Below are 21,744 nucleotides of genomic sequence, written 5' to 3' on the forward strand. Positions count from 1 at the left end.
GTGTTACACTCAAATGAATATTGTTAGGTGTCACTAAATCACAATCTTTCTTCTTTTTATTCTGATACAGTTCCAGCTAAGATACACTTGCCTAAAACTCTTGAAGGCATGGGAGCCGTCCACGCCCTCCGTGGTGAAGTGATCAGTATCAAGATTCCTTTCAGTGGCAAACCAGACCCTGTGATCACCTGGCAAAAGGGACAAGATCTGATTGACAATAATGGCCACTACCAAGTAATTGTCACACGATCTTTCACATCACTTGTTTTCCCCAGTGGAGTGGAGAGAAAAGATGCTGGCTTCTACGTGGTCTGTGCTAAAAACAGATTTGGAATCGATCAAAAGACAGTTGAACTGGATGTGGCCGATGTCCCTGACCCACCCAGGGGTGTCAAAGTCAGTGATGTCTCACGTGACTCTGTCAACCTAACATGGACAGAGCCTGCTTCTGATGGTGGCAGCAAGATCACCAACTATATTATTGAAAAATGTGCAACTACTGCTGAAAGATGGCTCCGTGTAGGACAGGCCCGAGAAACACGCTACACTGTCATCAATTTATTTGGGAAAACAAGCTATCAGTTCCGGGTAATAGCAGAAAACAAGTTCGGCCTGAGCAAGCCTTCTGAGCCTTCAGAACCCACTGTAACCAAAGAAGACAAGACTCGAGCTATGAATTATGATGAAGAGGTAGACGAATCCAGGGAAGTTTCCATGAAGAAAGCTTCACACTCTAAAACCAAAGAACTCTATGAGAAATATATGATTGCTGAAGATCTCGGCCGTGGTGAGTTTGGAATTGTCCACCGTTGTGTTGAAACATCCTCAAAGAAAACATTCATGGCCAAATTTGTGAAAGTCAAAGGAACTGATCAGGTTTTGGTAAAGAAGGAGATTTCCATTCTAAACATTGCTAGGCATAGAAACATCTTATATCTCCACGAATCATTTGAAAGCATGGAAGAATTAATTATGATCTTTGAGTTCATATCAGGACTGGACATATTTGAACGCATTAACACAAGTGCTTTTGAGCTTAATGAAAGAGAAGTTGTAAGCTATGTTCGCCAAGTCTGTGAAGCACTTGAGTTCTTGCACAGTCAGAATATTGGGCATTTTGACATTAGACCAGAAAATATCATTTACCAAACAAGAAAGAGTTCCACAATTAAAATAATAGAATTTGGTCAAGCCCGTCAGCTGAAGCCAGGGGACAACTTCAGACTTCTGTTCACAGCCCCAGAGTACTATGCACCTGAAGTCCACCAGCACGATGTTGTCAGCTCGGCCACAGACATGTGGTCACTGGGTACATTAGTATATGTGCTGTTGAGTGGCATCAATCCATTCTTGGCTGAAACTAACCAACAAATGATTGAGAATATCATGAATGCTGAATATACATTTGATGAAGAAGCCTTCAAAGAAATTAGCCTTGAAGCCATGGATTTTGTTGACAGGCTATTAGTGAAAGAGAGAAAGTCTCGCATGACAGCCTCTGAGGCACTCCAGCACCCATGGCTGAAGCAGAAGCTAGAAAGGGTCAGCACTAAAGTCATCAGAACATTGAAGCACCGACGTTACTACCACACCTTGATCAAGAAAGACCTCAACATGGTTGTGTCTGCAGCCAGGATCTCCTGCGGTGGTGCAATTCGATCCCAGAGGGGAGTGAGTGTTGCTAAAGTTAAAGTAGCATCTATTGAAATTGGCCCAGTTTCTAGCCAGATAATGCATGCAGTTGGTGAAGAAGGAGGAAGTGCCAAATATGTATGCAAAATTGAAAATTATGATCAGTCTACTCAAGTGACCTGGTACTTTGGTGTCAGACAGCTGGAGAACAGTGAGAAATATGAAATTACCTATGAAGATGGAGTGGCTACCATGTACATCAAAGACATCACCAAATTTGATGACGGAACCTACAGATGCAAAGTAGTCAATGACTATGGTGAGGACAGCTCTTATGCAGAGCTCTTTGTTAAAAATGTGAGAGAAGTTTATGACTATTACTGTCGCAGAACCATGAAGAAAATCAAACGCAGAACAGACACAATGAGACTCCTTGAAAGACCACCAGAATTTACCCTGCCTCTCTACAACAAGACAGCATATGTAGGTGAAAATGTCCGATTTGGAGTGACTATAACTGTCCACCCAGAGCCTCGTGTGACATGGTATAAATCAGGTCAGAAAATCAAACCAGACGATGATGACAAGAAGTACACATTTGAGTCTGACAAGGGTCTTTATCAACTAACAATTAACAATGTAACGACAGATGATGATGCTGAGTATACTGTTGTGGCAAGAAACAAATATGGTGAAGACAGCTGCAAAGCAAAGCTCACTGTAACCCTACACCCACCTCCAGCAGATACCACCCTAAGACCCATGTTCAAACGGCTACTGGCAAATGCAGAATGCCAAGAAGGCCAGAGCATCTGCTTTGAGATCAGAGTGTCTGGCATCCCTCCACCAACATTAAAATGGGAAAAAGATGGCCAGCCTCTCTCCCTTGGACCTCACATTGAAATTGTCCACGAAGGCTTAGATTATTATGCTTTGCACATCAGGGATACTCTGCCTGGAGACACGGGTTACTACAGAGTCACTGCCACTAACACAGTTGGATCTACCAGCTGCCAGGCTCACTTGCAAGTGGAACGCCTGAAATATGTCAAACAGGAATTCCAAACCAAGGAGGAACGGGAGCGACACGTACAAAAACAGATTGACAAGACACTAAGGATGGCTGAAATTCTTTCTGGCACTGAAACTGTGCCCCTGACTCAGGTAGCACAAGAGGCTCTGAGAGAAGCTGCCATCCTTTACAAACCAGCTGTCAGCACCAAGACTGTAAAAGGAGAATACCGACTTCAAACAGAAGAAAAGAAGGGGGAAAGAAAATTCCGTATGCCTTATGAAGTACCAGAGCCACGCAAGTACAAACAGACGACTGTAGAAGAAGACCAGCGCATCAAACAGTTCATCCCTATGTCTGACATGAAGTGGTACAAAAGGATACGTGATCAATATGAAATGCCTGGAAAACTTGACAGAGTTGTGCAGAAGAGACCCAAGCGCATCCGCCTTTCCAGATGGGAACAGTTTTATGTGATGCCACTTCCACGCATTACAGATCAATACAGACCTAGGTGGAGGATTCCCAAACTGTCCCAAGATGATCTTGAAATGGTGAGACCAGCCCGCCGACGTACACCTTCTCCCGATTATGACTTCTATTACTATAGACCAAGGAGACGTTCTCTAGGTGACATGTCAGATGAGGAATTGCTCCTCCCCATTGATGACTACTTGGCCATGAAAAGAACAGAGGAAGAGCGGCTGCGCCTAGAAGAAGAGCTGGAGTTAGGCTTTTCAGCTTCACCCCCGAGCAGAAGCCCACCACGGTTTGAGCTTTCTAGCCTACGTTATTCTTCGCCACAAGCTCACATGAAGGTGGAGGAGACAAGAAAAGATTTCCGATATTCAACCTATCACATTCCTACAAAGGCAGAGACAAGTACAAGTTATGCAGAGCTGCGAGAACGGCATGCCCGAGCTGCATACAGACAGTCAAAACAACGGGAGAGGATCATGGCTGAGAAGGAAGACGAAGAACTCCTCCGGCCATTAACAACCACCCAGCGTCTCTCAGAATATAGACGTGAGCTTGACCACTTGTCAAAGGAAGAGAAGTCTAAAAAGAAATCAAAGCAACAGAGACAAGTGACAGAAATAACAGAAATTGAGGAAGAATATGAAATCGCAAGACGGGCTCAAAGAGAATCTTCCTCATCCGTGTCTCGACTACTGAGACGCCGCCGCTCTCTGTCCCCAACATACATTGAATTAATGAGGCCAGTGTCTGAACTGATCCGATCACACCCACAACCAGCTGAGGAATATGAAGATGACCTGGAAAGAAGGTCTCCTACTCCAGAGAGAACTCGCCCACGGTCTCCCAGCCCTGTGTCCAGTGAGAGATCACTCTCAAGATTTGAGAGGTCTGCCCGATTTGATATCTTTTCCAGATATGAGTCCATGAAAGCTGCTTTAAAGACTCAGAAGACATCAGAGAGGAAGTATGAGGTTTTGAGTCAGCAGCCTTTCACACTGGACCATGCCCCTCGGATCACCCTGAGAATGCGCTCCCACCGAGTGCCCTGTGGCCAAAATACTCGCTTCATCTTAAATGTCCAGTCTAAGCCAACAGCTGAGGTTAAATGGTACCACAATGGTGTGGAACTCCAAGAGAGCAGTAAGATTCATTACACCAACACGAGTGGAGTCCTGACACTGGAAATTCTCCAATGTCAAGCTGAGGACAGCGGAACCTACCGTGCCGTGTGCACCAACTACAAAGGTGAAGCTTCTGACTATGCGACCCTGGATGTGACAGGAGGGGCTTATACCACCTATGCATCACAGCGTAAGGACGAAGAGGTCCCCAGGTCTGTCTTTCCTGAGCTAACCAAAACAGAGGCATATGCAGTTTCATCATTTAAGAAAACATCTGAGATGGAAGCATCTTCTTCCATCAGGGAAGTGAAATCACAGATGACAGAGACCAGGGAAAGTTTAACATCCTATGAACACTATGCAGCTGCAGAAATGAAAAGCACGGCATTAGAAGAAAAGTCCCTGGAAGAAAAATCCACAACCCGAAAGATCAAGACGACGCTAGCAGCAAGAATTCTAACAAAGCCACGGTCCATAACTGTCTATGAAGGTGAATCTGCCAGGTTTTCTTGTGACACAGATGGTGAGCCAGTACCAACTGTGACCTGGCTTCGGGGAGGACAAGTGCTAAGTACTTCTTCCCGCCAACAGGTAACCACCACAAAGTACAAATCCACCTTCGAGATCTCTGCAGTGCAGACTTCTGATGAGGGCAACTACAGTGTGGTGGTGGAAAACAGCGCGGGGACACAGGAAGCCCCTTTTACTTTGACTGTTCAAAAGGCTCGGGTTACTGAGAAGGCCGTTGCCTCACCACCAAGGGTGAAATCACCAGAGCCTCGGGTAAAGTCTCCAGAAGCAGTTAAGTCTCCAAAACGAGTGAAATCTCCAGAACTGGCAACTACTCATCCAAAAGCTGTGTCACACACAGAGTCAAAGCCCACACCCACAGAGAAGGTTCAGCAGCTCCCAGTTCCCATGCCACCAAAGATAAGTCGGCACCTGAAAGCAGAAGCTTCTAAAGACATTGCAAAGCTCACCTGTGCTGTTGAAAGCAGTGTGTTATGTGCAAAAGAGGTCACCTGGTATAAAGATGGCCAAAAACTCAAGGAAAATGGGCATTTCCAATTTCATTATTCAGCAGATGGTACCTACGAGCTCAAGATTCATAACCTCACAGAATCTGATTGTGGAGAATATGTTTGTGAGATTTCTGGAGAAGGTGGAGCTTCCAAAACTAGCTTCCAGTTTATGGGACAAGCTTTCAAGAATATCCATGAACAACTATCAAGCAGATCAGAAACCAAGAAGTCAGCTCCAAAAATGGCTGAACCAACAGAAACCAAGAAAACTGAACCAAAAGCTCCTGAACCAGTTTCCTCAAAACCAGTAATTGTTTCTGGGCTGCAAGATACAACAGTTTCTTCAAACAGTGTTACTAAATTTATAGTTAAAGCAACTGGAGAACCTCAGCCAACCATTATCTGGACAAAAGATGGAAAGGTAATCAGTTCCTAATTGTCTTCTTTGTCCTCTAAAGGGCTAACCCAAACCCAAAGAAAACTTTAGAATTTACTTTTAAAAACTCAAAAGCTGCACCAGGTGCAGTGGCTCATGTCTGTGATCCGAGGATCATGGTTCAAAGCCAGCCCAAGCACTAAAGCCCCTGAGACTCTTATTTCCAATTAACCACTTGAAAGCCAGAAGTGGTGCTATGGCTCTGGGCATAGGGCAGTAGCCTTGAGCTGAAGAGCTCAGGGACAGTGCCTAGGCCCAGAGATCAAGCCCCACAACTGACCAAACCAAAAAAAAACAAAAAACAATGCTCAAAAACTGTGCACTGGCAGCTCACACTTGTAATCCTAGCCATGCAGGAGGCTGAGATCTGAGGATCGTGATTTAAAGCCAGCCCAGGTGTGAAGTTTGAGATTCTTATTTCCAATTAATTATCAGAAAACAGGAAGTGGCACTATGGCTCAAACTGGTAAAGTGCTAGCCTTGAGCTGAAGAGCTCAGGGATAACACCCAGCCCCCAAACCAACCAACCAACAAGCAAAAATCTCAAATCAAGTCAGGCCCTGATAGCTCATGCCTATCATCTTCACTTCTCAGAAGGTTGAGATCTGAGAATCACAATTCAAAGCCAGCCTGGGCAGGAAAGTCTGTGAGACTATTATCTCTAATTAACCAGAAAGTTGTAAAGGAAGCATGGCTCAAGTGGTAGAGTACCACCCTCGAGCAATGAAGGCAAGTGAGAGCAGGAGGCTCTGAGTTCAAGCCTCAGTTACAGCATGCATGCACGCATGCGCACATGCACACACACACACACACACACACACACACACACACACACACACACTTACCTCAATTACTTGCTTTCCACAGGCTATTGCCCAAGGAAGTAAATACAAACTCTCTGAAGAAAAAGGAGGATTCAAATTAGAAATTCTTAAGACTGAAACTTCTGACAGTGGAATGTATACTTGTACAGTAACAAATTCAGCTGGATCTGTGTCCTCTAGCTGCAAGTTAACAGTACAAGGTAGGTGGGCTATTTTTTCTACCAGAACTTATCAGAAAATGATATTGAAGAAATATTGTTTTAATATCCCCCCCCTTACTTATACAAGAAAGCCTTTAAATAAAACTTTTACTAACACCAGAATGGCATTTGGACACAAATGTAAAACCATACATTCCAGCTAATATATATTCATATTAGTATTATAATAAAAGTATGTGGTGGTGTTATATAAGAGTCCCACAAAAACTTCATTCTGTTCCCCAAATATTTAATAGCAAGGCCAAGTAAGTAAACAAAATGTCACTGCTTCCATAACCCTTTACTCTGGCTGTTTTCCAAAGCAAAAAAAAAAAGCTATTGAAAGTCCTATATCCATCCCCCCCTTTCACCAGTCTTCTAAAAGATAGTATTATTTCAATTATCCCAACTCTCTTAAATGCACCTATCCTGTACATACTTCAACTGTTCTTTTCAAATGCTTTCCCTTAGGCCATAAACATCACCTTCAAGTAATTCAGTCTAAGGAACCTTTACACTGATGCATGTCATGCATGACAGTTTACCCAGTCTGGCATGACCTACAGCGCATACAAGTCAACATATTTTTTAAGTCTCTGTATTATGTACCTGCAGAATGTCCAAGAATAAAGGGTAGAGAGAACTGCTTTCCAATTAGGACTGGCTTAACAAAGTTTTCTCTTTTAGCTGTGAAAGACATTGAGACACAGAAAGTATCAGCACAAAAAACTTCTGAAATTACATCACAGAAGAAGGCAGCTGTCCAAGAGGAAATTTCTCAAAAAGCTCTATCTTCTGAAGAAATCAAGGTATCAGAGATGAAATCTCAAGAAAAACTAGCCATCAAGGAAGAAGCCTCAAAGCTTCTGATTTCTGAAGAGGTGAAGAAATCAGCAGCAACCTCCCAGGAAAAATCCATTGTCCATGAGGAAATCAGCAAAACCTCACAGGCATCAGAAGAACTTAGAGCTCACACTGAAATAAAAGCATCTTCTACTCAGATGAGCATAACAGATGGTCAACGAGTGACTTTAAAAGCCAGCATTGCTGGTGCCACTGACGTGAAGTGGATGCTAAATGGCATTGAGCTTACTAACTCTGAAGAGTACAGATACGGTGTCTCAGGCAGTGACCAGACCCTCACCATCAAGCAAGCCAGTCGCAGAGATGAAGGAGTCCTCACCTGCATAGGCAAGACCAGTGAGGGGATCATCAAATGTCACTATGACCTGACTCTCAGCAAAGAACTGTCAGATGCTCCAACCTTCATCTCACAGCCCAGATCTCAAAATGTTAATGAAGGCCAAAATGTTCTCTTTTCTTGTGAAATCACTGGGGAACCATCCCCTGAAATTGAGTGGTTTAAGAACAACCTGCCAGTAAGTAAAATTGTGACTATTAGTGAAGAAAATCCAAAATACCTTGTCTTCTCCTGAATAACATGTTTCCTCCTTTCCTTTTAGATTTCTGTCTCTTCAAATATCAGCGTAAGTCGCTCACGAAGTGTATACACTCTTGAAATCCGAAATGCATCAGTAAGTGACAGTGGGAAGTATACAATTAAGGCCAAAAATTTCCATGGCCAATGTTCAGCTACTGCTTCCTTAACAGTCCTTCGTAAGTATATCTATCCCATCTATTCCTCATCTGTTTGAGGCCTTGTTGACTGGGTTTTGAGCACAGGAAACTCTTGAGAAATCACTTTAAATTCTATGTATGGAAGAGCAAGAGGCAGCTATATTAAGTAATTCTTTACAGCTAAACAGAAACTTGGATAAGTTCAATTTCAAAGTAGAGCTAACAAATGCCCTGAAACACCTTCTGAATGTACAATGTCAATTATTTTGTATATGACTAACCATTTTTTCCTAGTAGTTCTAGCATCTGCATGTAATAGATATATAGATATGCAACAGAAATACAACAATAATTTCATTTCTTGGAGAATTGAGCTAGCTCTTGACAAATGTATGTATATATGTATTTGCTTATGCTTCAACAGCAATTTGTTTGGATTATGTTTCTGTGTAAGTCAATGTCAGGTGTCACCAATTAACCAGATGTCATTGATGTTCTTTGTGTATCTGCTATGCTCCACAGCTCTGGTTGAAGAACCTTCCAGAGAGGTAGTATTGAGGACAAGTGCTGACACAAGCTTGCAAGGAAGCTTCTCGTCTCAGTCAGTCCAAATGTCTGCCTCTAAACAAGAGGCCTCCTTCAGCAGTTTCAGCAGCAGCAGTGCTAGCAGCATGACTGAAATGAAATTTGCAAGCATGTCTGCCCAAAGCATGTCCTCCATGCAAGAGTCTTTTGTAGAAATGAGTTCCAGCAGTTTTATGGGAAAATCTAGTATGACACAACTGGAAAGTTCAACTAGTAAAATGCTTAAAGCAGGCGGAAGAGGTGAGCAATCAAATTACTGGTAGAGGTAGACAATCCAAGTAGCAATTGTGTAGTCTTCAATGCATACAATTCAGTAGACAAAGAAATCAGTATCACTTTCAGTGATCCTAAAACTTTTTTGTTGTTGTTCCATAAAGGAATTCCACCTAAAATTGAAGCTCTTCCATCTGATATCAGCATCGATGAGGGCAAAGTTCTAACAGTAGCCTGTGCTTTTACGGGAGAACCTACCCCAGAAATAACATGGTCCTGTGGTGGAAGAAAAATTCAAAACCAAGAACAACAAGGGCGATTTCACATCGAAAACACAGAGGACCTGACAACCCTCATCATCATGGACGTACAGAAACAAGATGGCGGACTTTATACCCTAAGCTTAGGGAATGAATTTGGATCTGATTCTGCTACTGTGAATATAAATATTCGCTCTATTTAAGAGGGCCAAGGCTCTTAAGCTCTATACTCATTCTTAACTTTTCGCAAATGATTCACATGGACTAATCTTTCTGATCTGTAAATATTTTTAAGAAGTAGTTTTATATCCATCTAAATGAGTCAAAGTTCAAAAGCATACATTTCAATCTTTTCAGAATTGTTGACCTAAGATATTATACATTCATTAATGACATGTACATACTGTATATAGCCGGATCAACGGTTATAAAGTTTTGTACCATTTATTTTATGGCATTTTACACTGTAAGTTTTGAAACTAACTGTTGGTAGGAGAAAGTTTCTTAGGGAGCGAATACCCTGCTCAACACTCAATCAATCCTTGTGCCTCAACACATTGTTGATGTCTAAGTATGCCTCAATGGGTTGAGAAATTCCCCATTGAAGATGTCCTGTACACATCACATGATATGTACATCAATACCTATCAAATCAGAAATGTAAGGCATTGGTGATGTTTGCATTTACCCTCCTGTAAGCACCACTTTAACGTCTTACATTTTCTCTGATGATGTCACATTAAAACGATCATGACTCAAATATTACCAGAGCAAAGTGTAACGGCCAACACTTTGTTCGCTCCATTTCACACTGTCTCTGCCATAAAGAGTGCTTGGTTAGCTTGGAAAAGTACCATCTCCTGGCCATCCCCTCATTTAACCAAGCTAGCCACGTATTCCTATGTCAGAGCAGTGTCAACTCCTGGAGGTCCCAGGTGCAGCCAATGCCTTTGTGTGGTAGTTTTGAATTTAAATTACACCTGACAATCTGGGCAACCAAGCTATGAGCCGCAGCAAAATAAAAATTCAACAACAAAATGAAGCTGTCGTTAAATTAAAGCAACAAATACTACTAACTGCCCAAAATATCAATTTGACATAGTTTTTTTCATGCAGGTATAATTTCAACTGTTAGTTCTAATTGTTGGACCTCCTTGAGATAGTAACAACAAAATAAAGCACGCTATCTGCACCTCAAAATGTGTGGTTGGTCGTTTTCTATGAGATTCGGGGGTGGGAAACATTTAAAATAAAACATGTTAATAAGTTTGTTAATGAAATATTTCAAGTTACTCTGCTAAATGCACTCAGCATTCAAGACAGAACTATGGACAAATTTACCCTCAAGCTTGTTTTCTAAACTTCCCAAAAAGAGAGTTTTATGGAGACCAATTATTACCCATCACAGATACTGCACATCTACAATGCATAGTATTTTGTGCTAAATAACACAAGGAACAATGTAAAGATAATTTAAGATGCTATGCATCCTGTCAAGTATAATAAAGAGAAAACCAGTTTAAAAATGAATCCATATTGATTATTCCAGCCCCAAACTCTGATGGAATAAAAGACCTCAGAATTAAAATACTAAGTTGAACAGTGTAGCATGTTTTTAATACAACTGGTTAAACTACCAATTACTAAAATACCTTCTGCCATTAAAAAAAAAAACATACTGGTCCATTTCAATTAGCTAACATAGGAGCTGCAAATCTACAAAGTCAACTATGTACCTACATTGACCTCAATATAACTTCAAGAGGCTGAAGCAAATGTACATTTATTTATTTTGCAAATCTTAAGAGCAGAACCTATATTCTTATAATCATATAAAATGGATGGTTAGCTGCCCTAGTTAGCAGAGAACTGCCCTGCCCAGTGGGTGAACCTGCTCTCCCTAAGTAGATAATAGTTAATTCTTTTTTTTTTCATCTGTCATAGGGCTTGAACTCTGGGCCTGGGCGCTGTCCTTGAGCTCTTCAGCTCAAGGCTACCACTCTATCCCTTGAGCCACAGCCCCACTTTCCATTTCCTAGTGATTAATTGGAGATAAAGAGTATCATGTTCTTTAGTGCCCAGGCTTTGAACTGTGATCATCAGATCTCAGATTCCAGAGTAGTTAGGATTACAGGCATGAGCCTCAGTGCCTGGTGGACAGTTAATTCTTTGAGGAATTGCTCTCAGGGAAGAGAAATGACATAAGCAGGAAGGGAAGAGAAGAAGGATTAAACAGGAACCCAATCTCATCTCAAAAGGATTACCAGTCCTACCAAAGATGCTTCCCTGTAGGTGCATGGGGTAGGGGGGTTGCTCTTTATACTTCCTTACCAACAAGTCATGGCTATAGGCTGTGTGAGTGTCAGAAAGGATGAATAAGTGAGAGAGGAAGTAACTTCCCAGGTGATCTCTAACTGAGAAGGTGGCAAAGCTTACTGTTACAGCAATTCTCTGCCGACTCAGGAAGCTAAACATTCAACACTCACGAAGCAGTATGGAAAGAGGAACACATACCCACTCTGAGGAGTCTGGGACAAGCCAAAAGCATCCACAGCACACATTAACATGTAAAATGTTCTTACTTCAAAATGAAAGGCAGGGCTGGTAAGGTTATTAACTGAGGATGTTTTTGGCCTTAACTGTTAAAGGTCCTCACAAGTCCTAATGTTTGCTGACACACCCTTGCTAGTGATGACAGCACTTTCCCCAGGTTGCAGATCCCAGGCCCCAAAGTCCCGAGAGTGGAGCCAACAACCTGTGGAGATATGGAGATATGTGCTGATTGCCTTTCATAGCCAAGCTTAAGCCCACCACCTCTGAGAGCCACATGTGTGCATGATACAATTTTACAGGAAAGATCCTGATCTGTCAGGGGAACTCCAGCTAGAATGCAGGAACTCTTTCCAGAGAGGGTATTCCACAAGGAGGGTAGTACTTGAAACTGCTAAGAGTGGTCCAGCAGCAGCAACACTGCATTGTTTGAAAATCAAACAGCATTTCTCATCCTATCAAGAAGGGGTGGCAGAGAGCTGCAAGCCAATGTGCTTTTTCCCAATTTCATTACAACTAACCCATCACCCTAGGTGCAATGTTTGGCTGCATGCTAAGCAAAACAATATGGGAATTACTCATTTGTACTGAAAGTGAATCTGGTCATCAGAGTGCTGAGGTCAAAGTTAGGACCTATTTGCTAACTTGTGTGACCTCCAGCGTGTTACTGAACTCCATTCTATTATGCTCTCATCCATAAATTGGAGAAAATAGTGTTCACAAAATTGTAGGAATTGAACACGTTACTATACATAAAACTTAGCTTACTACACATAAAACTTAGCTTAGCATGATACCAAATAAACACAAGTACCACTTACTATGCAAAATCTAGAAGTTAGAGGCCAGGGCTCAAGAGCACGCCCTGGATTCGATTCTGCAGTATCACATACACAGAAAAAGCCAGAAGTGGTACTGAGGCTCAAGGGGTAGAGCTCTAGCTTTGAGTAAGTCCAAGAACAGTGCCCAGGCCCTGAGTTCAAGAGGAGGAGGAGGAGGAGGAGGAGGAGGAGGAGGAGGAGGAGGAGGAGGAGGAGGGGAGAGGAAGAAGAAGAACAGGAAGAAGAGGAGGGAGAGGAAGAAGAAGAACAGGAAGAAGAGGAGGGAGAGGACGAGGAGGAAGAAGAACAGGAAGAAGAGAAGAAGAAGAAGAAGAAGAAGAAGAAGAAGAAGAAGAAGAAGAAGAAGAAGAAGAAGAAGAAGAAGAAGAAGAAGAGGAGGAGGAGGAGGAGGAGGAGGAGGAGGAGGAGGAGGAGGAGGAGGAGGAGGAAGAGAGAGAGGGAGAGAGAGAGAAGAAGATGAAGGAGGAGGAGGAGGAGGAGGAGGAGGGAGAGGGAGAGAGAGAGAGAGAGACAGAGAGAGAGAGAGAGAGAGAGACAGAGAGAGAGAGAGACAGAGAGAGAGAGAGACAGAGAGAGAAAGAAAGAAAGAAAGAAAGAAAGAAAGAAAGAAAGAAAGAAAGAAAGAAAGAAAGGAAGGAAAGAAATTGTTGTTGTTTGAGACCAGATATGGGTCTTAGCTAAAACAGGTTACACTAATGTCTGCTAGATATATCAGTTTGCTTCAGCAAGAATCCAAGTATTGCTGTCTAGATGGCATCTACAAAAGAAATTAACTCAGTTCTGTATATCTGTTCCTTCTGAGGCTATGAGGGATCTGTTCCAAGCCTCTCTCCTTTCTGTCTATATTCACATGATGATTTCCCTGTTGTGCATAAGCATCCAACAAGGCCCTAACTAAATGGAGTTAGGGAATATCTTATCCTAATTATCTCTGCAAAGGTGCTGCCTGAGATAGAGCCTTACGTGGACGTTTCAACGTATGTTTGGACATATGTTGCACATAATGCAACCTATAATATTAGCTATGATAGGAAAAGGACAATACCTTTTTACAGGAAATGGCTTAAAAAACTATGGCTTTATCTCTATCCAACAGTAATTGGTTATACAGATGAATTGTGTAGAGGTAGGAAGGCTGTTAAAACCAGAAAGAGCCAGTAAGGTAATAGCTTAAATCAAGTTTCCATGGCGACTGATTCACTAAGAATATTTTATGACTATGTTCCAGTATAATAATGTATAATTCAATTTACTCCATTCCAAATAAAATTTTGAGAAATCCAAGCAGACAAAGACTAGAGAAAATAGTGCCTGCTGGATAAACAAGGATTTGGGGTATAGACTGATCCATGAATCAGAACTTCTTAACCTTTCCCTTAGAATATCTATGCAAGGGAGTAATTTCTATGCAGTTTGTTCTCAAAGAAAATAGTGACAAACCTCCTGTAAGGAATCTGGTCTTCCAAATTCCTTTCCTTCTGCAGCCAGAGGGCTCAGTTACACACCTTGTAAAAAGCCTCCTCTTAAATCAGGCACTCAACAAACCAGATCCTCTGGAATAACTATTTTGCTAGGGATGCAGTATGTACAGAAGTCTCCAGGATGTTGAGGGAATTGGCACTATACCACTTCAGGGAGAAACACAGCGGGAGGGAGACTTCTTCACTGCAATCATGGCACATGAATGAAAGCAGCTCTCAGACTCCCAGAATCAGCGTCAGGATTTTGATCAGATTAAGCACGAGTAGTCCTTATTCTCCAACCTAAGAAATTGCCCACGTCCATGAGACACAAGTTGTCCCTTTGACACATCCAACCCTCTGCTTAGAATGACTCAAAGAAATAGAAAGAAGAGAAACCAACAGCTCCATCAAGCCAAGGCCAGACAGGAGAATAAGCTGCCGCCCTAACAGACAGATTACTAAGAAGGAAATGAGGCCTCGGGTGGAGGTATCCACCAGGATAGCAGAAAACAGAGGACACTGAGAACTAAGGTCTTTGAAAAACATACAGGGTAGCTATAGACCTGGAGCCGGTGCTGGCATGTCACCACTTTGTAACACCCAACAACAAACCTACAGAGGAGGATAAGAGAGCTCTGTTCTGTTTAGAAGTCACTGTTGTTCCTAGGCAGGGTCAATAGCAAAATGTCTTCATTACATTCTCTGCAAAGAGGCCTTCATTTCCAAGTCCTTAGAGACCCAGAAAATAGGGTCTGCCTTACTTCCCCAGTGTGTCACGAAATGAAGCAGTAGGTGGAAGGGCCAGTTTTCCGGTAATTTCCTCCAAGTAACTACTAAAAAATAGCAATAATAATAATAATAATAAATGTGACAATGAGACAAAACAAAGCTAGCTGAATCCTGAAATATTTAGGGTTGTCACCATGGTAACAGAAGTTTCTTGAGTGGTGAAGGCCTGAGAGACATGACGACAAAGCATGAGCAGGGTTCTGTTTTAATGTGAGACAAAGAAGAATAAGTTTCTAAAAGGACAATGCTTCTCTTTCCAAGAAAATCAAAGTTCAAGAAGAATCAAAGTTCAAGGCCATCTTTGGTGAAAAAGTTGACTAGACCTCTTCTGAAGCAACAGTTGGAATATGGTGCACACACCTGTGGTCCTGGCTTTACACAAAGCATAAATTGGTGCAGATTTTTGACAGAAAGTGAGATCCCATCTCAAATATACTCAGGCAAGGTTCAGCTGTAGAGCACTCACCCAGCAATTCTAAGGCCGAGATCAAATTCCAGGAATAAAAAAAAATGTATAGTCTTGGCACTTTTTCCCCCTTAGCATCAGTGAGCAGTTATAAAAATGTCTTCAAATTCATAAAGGCACTACTAGTGACCCCATAATACAAATAAAGAAATGATGAGTTATGCTTATTTCCATTTCCAAAAAAGATTTATGTATAAGTTCATAGTTCTAGCCCAAAATAAGGTAGGAAGGAAGGAAGGAAGGGAGGGAGGGAACAATACAGACAGATATAGGTGCAAATGCCTATAATCCCAGTTCTTGGGACCTGGAGGCAGGAAAATAAGAAGTTCAAGGCCAGTTTGGGCTACATAGTGAAGAAAAACTGAAAAAAAATGAAAAACACTACAAATCCTAGGATTGTATTTCAAAGGAAATGACTTCATTCTAACTATCTAGAAAAAGCAATTTATAGCTCCCGCATAGAAGGATTAAAAAAAGACCTAGAATGTCCATCCAGACAAAAACAGTAGGTATCAGAAATATGCAACTGTCACACATGAAAAATAAAGGACACATACTAGAGAGCCTTATCATCTTCAGTATTACAGGCTTCAAAACATGAAGGTATCACTATTTAAGTACAGGCTTTTAATGAGCTAATCCCAACTAGTAAAATGGATACCTCCATAAAATCCAAATCAACATCCAAGAAGAAGATCTGGATGACCACATATCAGAAGCTGCCACTAGGGAAAAGTGAATTTTGGATTGCTTAATAAACAGCATATAATCAAGTGTTGATTTTTAAGAGTGGAAAACCCAGCTCTCTTAGATGACACAGATGAAAATTTCCTATACTTCCTTTCATTATACAAGACTCACTATTCTTTACCCTTGAAAGACTTCATCTCACCCAAATGCACCCTAGATTGCCAGGAGAGTCTAGGAAAGAAAGGAGTGTTGGGTACATCTCCTGATAGCTATGGATCTTTCATAGCATACTTCTCTCTCTACTTTGTTTATAGCTAGCTGTCCCCAGAGTACCAAAGTAGGTAGTAGCTATTATATTTAGACTTATCTGGGCTAAACAGTCATTTGTGCAACCTTTAAAAACATAATGATTGCCAGGCACCAGTAACACATGCCTGTAAACCTATCTACTTTAGGAGGCTGAGATCTGAAGATGGTGGTTCAAAAACACCCCAGGACAGAATAGTCCATGAGACATTTATCTCCAATTACCTAACAAAAAGTCAGAGTGGTAGAGCACTAGCTTTGAGCTCAAAAGCTCACAGACAGCGCCCAAACTGAGTTTAAGCCCCAGAAATGGCACCAAAAAAAACCCACAAAAAAAAAGAACAACAAATAGATTAACAACAATGTCCTCCTCCCATCCTAACAGACTAAAACCCAAGAGGAAATTTATCAGTCATATATTTAATTCATCTTTGGTAATCTGAACACTTTAACCACAGAAACACATCCCTCATTGACATCAAAGGGATTGTTTAATGTGGAAATACTTCTGTACATTAGATCATTTGTTGATTCGATAACAGTTAATCAAAATTTTCAGTTTGAGGATACATTCTACATTTGTTATTTATATTACATACAACGCTCCTATAAAGATATCCAGGACTACATGAAATAAAACACCAAATAAACAATTTAAATTCCTAATACTTCATGATATTATTTTTATGGTTCTAATCAACCATTAGTAGTTGATCAGAAGTTAACTTTACTTTTTGGGCATTTTGGTCACCTTCATTCTTGTACTTTTGTATCTGGCATGAGGATGGTCAAAGCTAAAATTGGGCACTTGACCCATAGTTAATTTTGTAGATCATTTTATTAATAAGAAGATGTGTAGAACAGTATATATAGTAAAGGACAGGAAAAGCAATTCTAGGCTATGAAAATTAAATATTGCATTTGGTAAAAGGGTGGCATAAGGGCACCAGCTACGCTGGAGAAAAAATCTCTAGGAATGAGACATCAAAGCAGACATAACACAGGTCCAGTGGGGACAGTTACCATCACATCTAGGAACAGGAGGAATTGCCAGTAAAAAGGGAACTTCAGTCATTTGCTTTAGCCACTACCTTTTCTTTCATCTATTCTAATAATTTTATCTAGATAATTTGCAGAGATTTTATTTGTACTAACAACAGGTCAGTAATTTTAAAAAAAGAATACATAATGGCCAGGCCCAGAGTTTAAGTCCCACTTCCAACAAAAAGGAAAAAAAAAAAAGAATGCAAATGTCCTTAAAGGTAAATATCTCCTTTCCCAAAGTCTGCAGGCCATTATCCACAAAGAAACATTGTATCATCTACCACCCCCCCCTACTTTACCTCCAAGAATCAGAACTGTATCATGAACCCCTTTAATCCAAACAAAAAGGTATTAGGCTAGGACAAAAAAAAAAAAAAGAGAGAACTTTTTAAAAAGTAAGTTTTTCCAAAAACATAATTCATTTTAAGACATTAACATAATTTAAAACCTACAGTAGAAATTTAAAAACTGAATTTACTATTTAAATAAAACTTGCCCCCAACCATTCTGATTATAAAATATAAATGCAGATCCTTTGCTTGTAAAAGTACACAACAAGAGACCAGAAGTGTGGCCTAGTGGTAGAGAGCTTGCCTTGCATGCACAAAGCCCTGGGTTAAATTCTGCAGTACCACATACACAGAAAAAGCTGGAAGAACTCAAGAATAGTACATGATGGGCCCTGAGTCCAAGACCCAGGACTGGCCCCTAAAAAAGTACACAACATTTTCTGAAAGGTATATAGCCATTCAAAAAAAAGGAAATGGATGCCTTACTGAAATCTTCAAATCTCTTTCTATGTTCTCTACATGTGAGGAATGTTACATCTACTACCTGGTGAAATAAAGTAAATAATAACTCCAACTTAATTCTCTACACTTCATACTGAAATGATAAAATTATACTACTAAAGCTTTGAAATACTTCAAAATTGTTATACACTTTTTCAGACTTTTTTTCCTGGGGGTGGGGGAATCATAGGACTTGGACTCTGGGCCTGGGCACTATCCCTGAGCTCTTCAGCTCAAGGCTAGCGCTCTACCACCACGTGAGCCACAAAGGCACTTCAGATTTTCTGGTGGTAAATTAGAGACAGGAGTCTCACAGAGTTTCGTGCCTGCGATCCTCAGATCTCAGCCTCCTGAGTAGCTGGAATTACAGGTATGAACCACCAGCACCCGGCCTTTTCAAACTTTTAAAGTAACTATTACTGATTAAATTTCTTAAGGCTTTAACATTCTTAGAAGAAAAATAATACTAAATGCCTGAACATTTCATGTGAAATCTAGTTAAACGCAGAGTCAATACTACCTAATGATATAAGTCTTCCCATACAATGACATCTTTGTGTAAGTCTAAATATGATACTAAGTAATGCTGGTGATGCTAAGGATGGAAAAATAAGAGTTCACACTTGTAACTCAGGATCTGAGGTGTGCAATTTAAAGCTAGCTCAGGAAGAAAAGTCTCCCTGAAATTCTTATCTCCAATTAACCACTCAATACCCTGGAAGTGGCCCCTTGGCTCAAGTGGTAGAGCAGGAGCCTCAATGAGGCTCAGGGAGGTCAAGTCCCACAACTGGGACAAGAAAGGAAGGAAAGGGGAAAGGGGAAAGAGAGAGAGAGAGAGAGAGAGAGAGAGAGAGAGAGAGAGAGAGAGAGAGAGAGAGAGAGAGAGAGAGAGAGAGAAAGGAGGAAGGGAGGGAGGGAGGGAGGGAAGGAAGGAAGGAAGGAAGGAAGGAAGGAAGGAAGGAAGGAAGGAGAGAGAGAGAGAGAGAGAGAGAGAGAGAGAGAGAGAGAGAGAAAGAAAGAAAGAAAGAAAGAAAGAAAGAAAGAAAGAAAGAAAGAAAAGAAGGTAAAAGAAAAGATCTTAATAGTAAACACTTACATAACACAGATAGGGTGCCAGGCACTATTCCAAGTGTTTTTGTTTTTTTTTTTTAATGATATTTCTACTCCTCATAACCATATGAGGTAGGGTAGCACAGAAAAAAAAACATGAATTAAATTTTACTGAATAAAAACATTACTAGAAAGGACAAAGTATAGAATACTAAAGAAATTTTATTTACTGTACTCTACTAAGATTGAAATATAAACACTGAATTAAAATGATAGACTGACCACATGAATTTATTTCCTTTACCTCCAAAACTCTACCAAAAAGGCATTAAGGAATAGAAATGCTACTAATTCACAATGACAAGTATTTCTTTAAATATAAAACCAAAGGATTTCAACGAAAGATAAACAGGAATCAGGGAGCGAGTGGTTCATGTCTATAATCATAGCTACTCAGAAGGCTAAGATCGGAGGACCTTGGTTTGAAACCAGCCGGAGCTTGAAAGCCCATGAGATTCCACTTCCAATTAACTAGCAAAAATACTCAATAGGAGGTGCAGCTCAAGTGGTAAAGAAATAGCCATGAGTGAGAAAGCCAAGCAAAGCCTGAGTGCCTTACTTCAATCAAACACTAGTATCAACACACAACAACAAGAACAACAACAACAAATAAAACCTAGATTCTAACCTAGCAAGTAGAGGAAATGAAAGCACCCAGAGGGAGAAGCAATAAACATAGTGAGTTCAGTTACAGAACATAGGGGTAAGACACAGAACTGGGCCTAGAAGTCTGTATAAAAAAAAACTGGACACAGGTCCTGTACTTCACTCTCCAGAGCAGCCAACTGCCTTTTCTCCCACAACCCTCCATCTTCTATACACACTGAACCTAAAGGTCACCAGCCTTAGGGATGGACTTCGAAAGTGAGATGTGGTGAGGCATAAGGGAGGCTAAAAATACAGAGGTTAAATAAAGGCATCATTATTCAACTGAGTTCATCAGCTACCTTCTACCCCACTGCCAGAATCCAATGACACACACAAAAAAAAAACCTCTAGTGAAATTTAGGAGATCTCAACAGAAAAGAATGACTCTCTGCCTAATAGCCCTTCAGACAACGAAAACTAAGGACCTATGAAGTCAGCTTTGTAGTAATAGGTAATGTGAATAGATGATCTTTCCAAGTTTTCGTGCACAGCTTCAGACAGAACCCAGAATAAATGGGCACCAGCCATTGAGTTCAAACCCCAATACCACTAAAAGTAAATAAATAGTATACAAATAAACAGAAACATGGGAAAGAAACAGAAATAATGCAAGAAACAGAAAAGATACAAGAAAAATTCAAATTTTATACTATGGGAGATATGGAGACTGAATCTATAAAATAAAAATGGGATTTATTTACAGAAAAATGACAGTAAAAACATCTCTTGGATACCACCCAGTTTGTATAGATACTACAAATGAGGAAAACTATGCAATCAGTGTTCTCTGGGTCTTTTTATCAGTAGCACCTTGATCATCTTGGTTTTATGCCATGAACGCTACAAATACAAAAACAAGATAAAACTAACAGAAAACCTTGACTATCCATGAACTACCTGAAAAATTCTATATTACCATTTGTCAAATTAAGCATAAAATACAGCATATGAATAGGAAAGATGCCACTTAATATAGAATATTCTCATGACCTATTCATTATTCAAAAATCACACTTCGTTTATCTAAGTACAAATCAATGTATATAGATTATCTATTTTAAACAAAGAACAAAGACTAAGAGTTATTTTAGTAAATTCCCAATATTTACTAGTTGGCCACTCCATTGTAAGCTAATAGACAATAAAAGCTAAGTGTGTGCTTCATGAGATTTCAGCAGCAGTCCTGCCTGAAGGTAGAAACAAAATGGAATCAACACAGAACACTACTGGACACTACACAAATGATCAATTCATATAAAAAATACAATGTATTGTATGGTGAGTTTGAATGCAAAAAACACATATTTATTAAGCATATGATTAACTTAAAAAAACACCAAGCCAATTTGTTTTAAAGTGCTGCTCATCCAAAACCTTGGACAAAACTATTACCTCAAAGTGAATTTTAAAAAATAAACAAAAAGTAGATTACACTTGACAACATGTATGTTGGCAGACAGTACCAAAAATGCTATTTGTTCTTTAAATTAAATAATGCCATTCTCAAGTGATACAGAACCATAATCATGACAGAATTCCTCTTTTTGTATAAATATTTATAAATAAAAATGTCTCTAGATAGTTTAAAAAGCTGCAAACAATACCTTACAACAGCAGCTTAATTAAGTCTATTTTAAGAAAAATGCACTAAAAATCCTCTTCCATTGAAAAACATTTATTTC

At 40.4% G+C, this 21,744-nt stretch overlaps 1 protein-coding gene across 5 annotated transcripts in view; it reads left to right on the forward strand.

Moving 5' to 3' along the window:
- The window catches only part of Ttn (titin), a 279,501-nt gene extending 269,524 nt beyond the window's left edge, over positions 1-9,977 (forward strand). For all 5 annotated transcript variants that reach the window (XM_090342543.1, XM_090342544.1, XM_090342545.1 and 2 more), the window contains 6 exons: positions 71-5,688; positions 6,571-6,727; positions 7,415-8,106; positions 8,191-8,344; positions 8,828-9,130; positions 9,268-9,977. In XM_090342543.1, the coding sequence (XP_090198669.1) occupies positions 71-5,688; positions 6,571-6,727; positions 7,415-8,106; positions 8,191-8,344; positions 8,828-9,130; positions 9,268-9,566 (7,223 nt within the window). In that variant the 3' untranslated portion in view covers positions 9,567-9,977. The remainder of the gene's footprint in view (positions 1-70; positions 5,689-6,570; positions 6,728-7,414; positions 8,107-8,190; positions 8,345-8,827; positions 9,131-9,267) is intronic.
- The last annotated feature ends 11,767 nt before the right edge of the window (positions 9,978-21,744 follow it).

The sequence above is a fragment of the Megascapheus bottae genome, chromosome 12, assembly GCF_031878675.1.
Source record: "Megascapheus bottae isolate mThoBot1 chromosome 12, mThoBot2.hap1, whole genome shotgun sequence".
Lineage (NCBI taxonomy): Eukaryota > Metazoa > Chordata > Mammalia > Rodentia > Geomyidae > Megascapheus > Megascapheus bottae.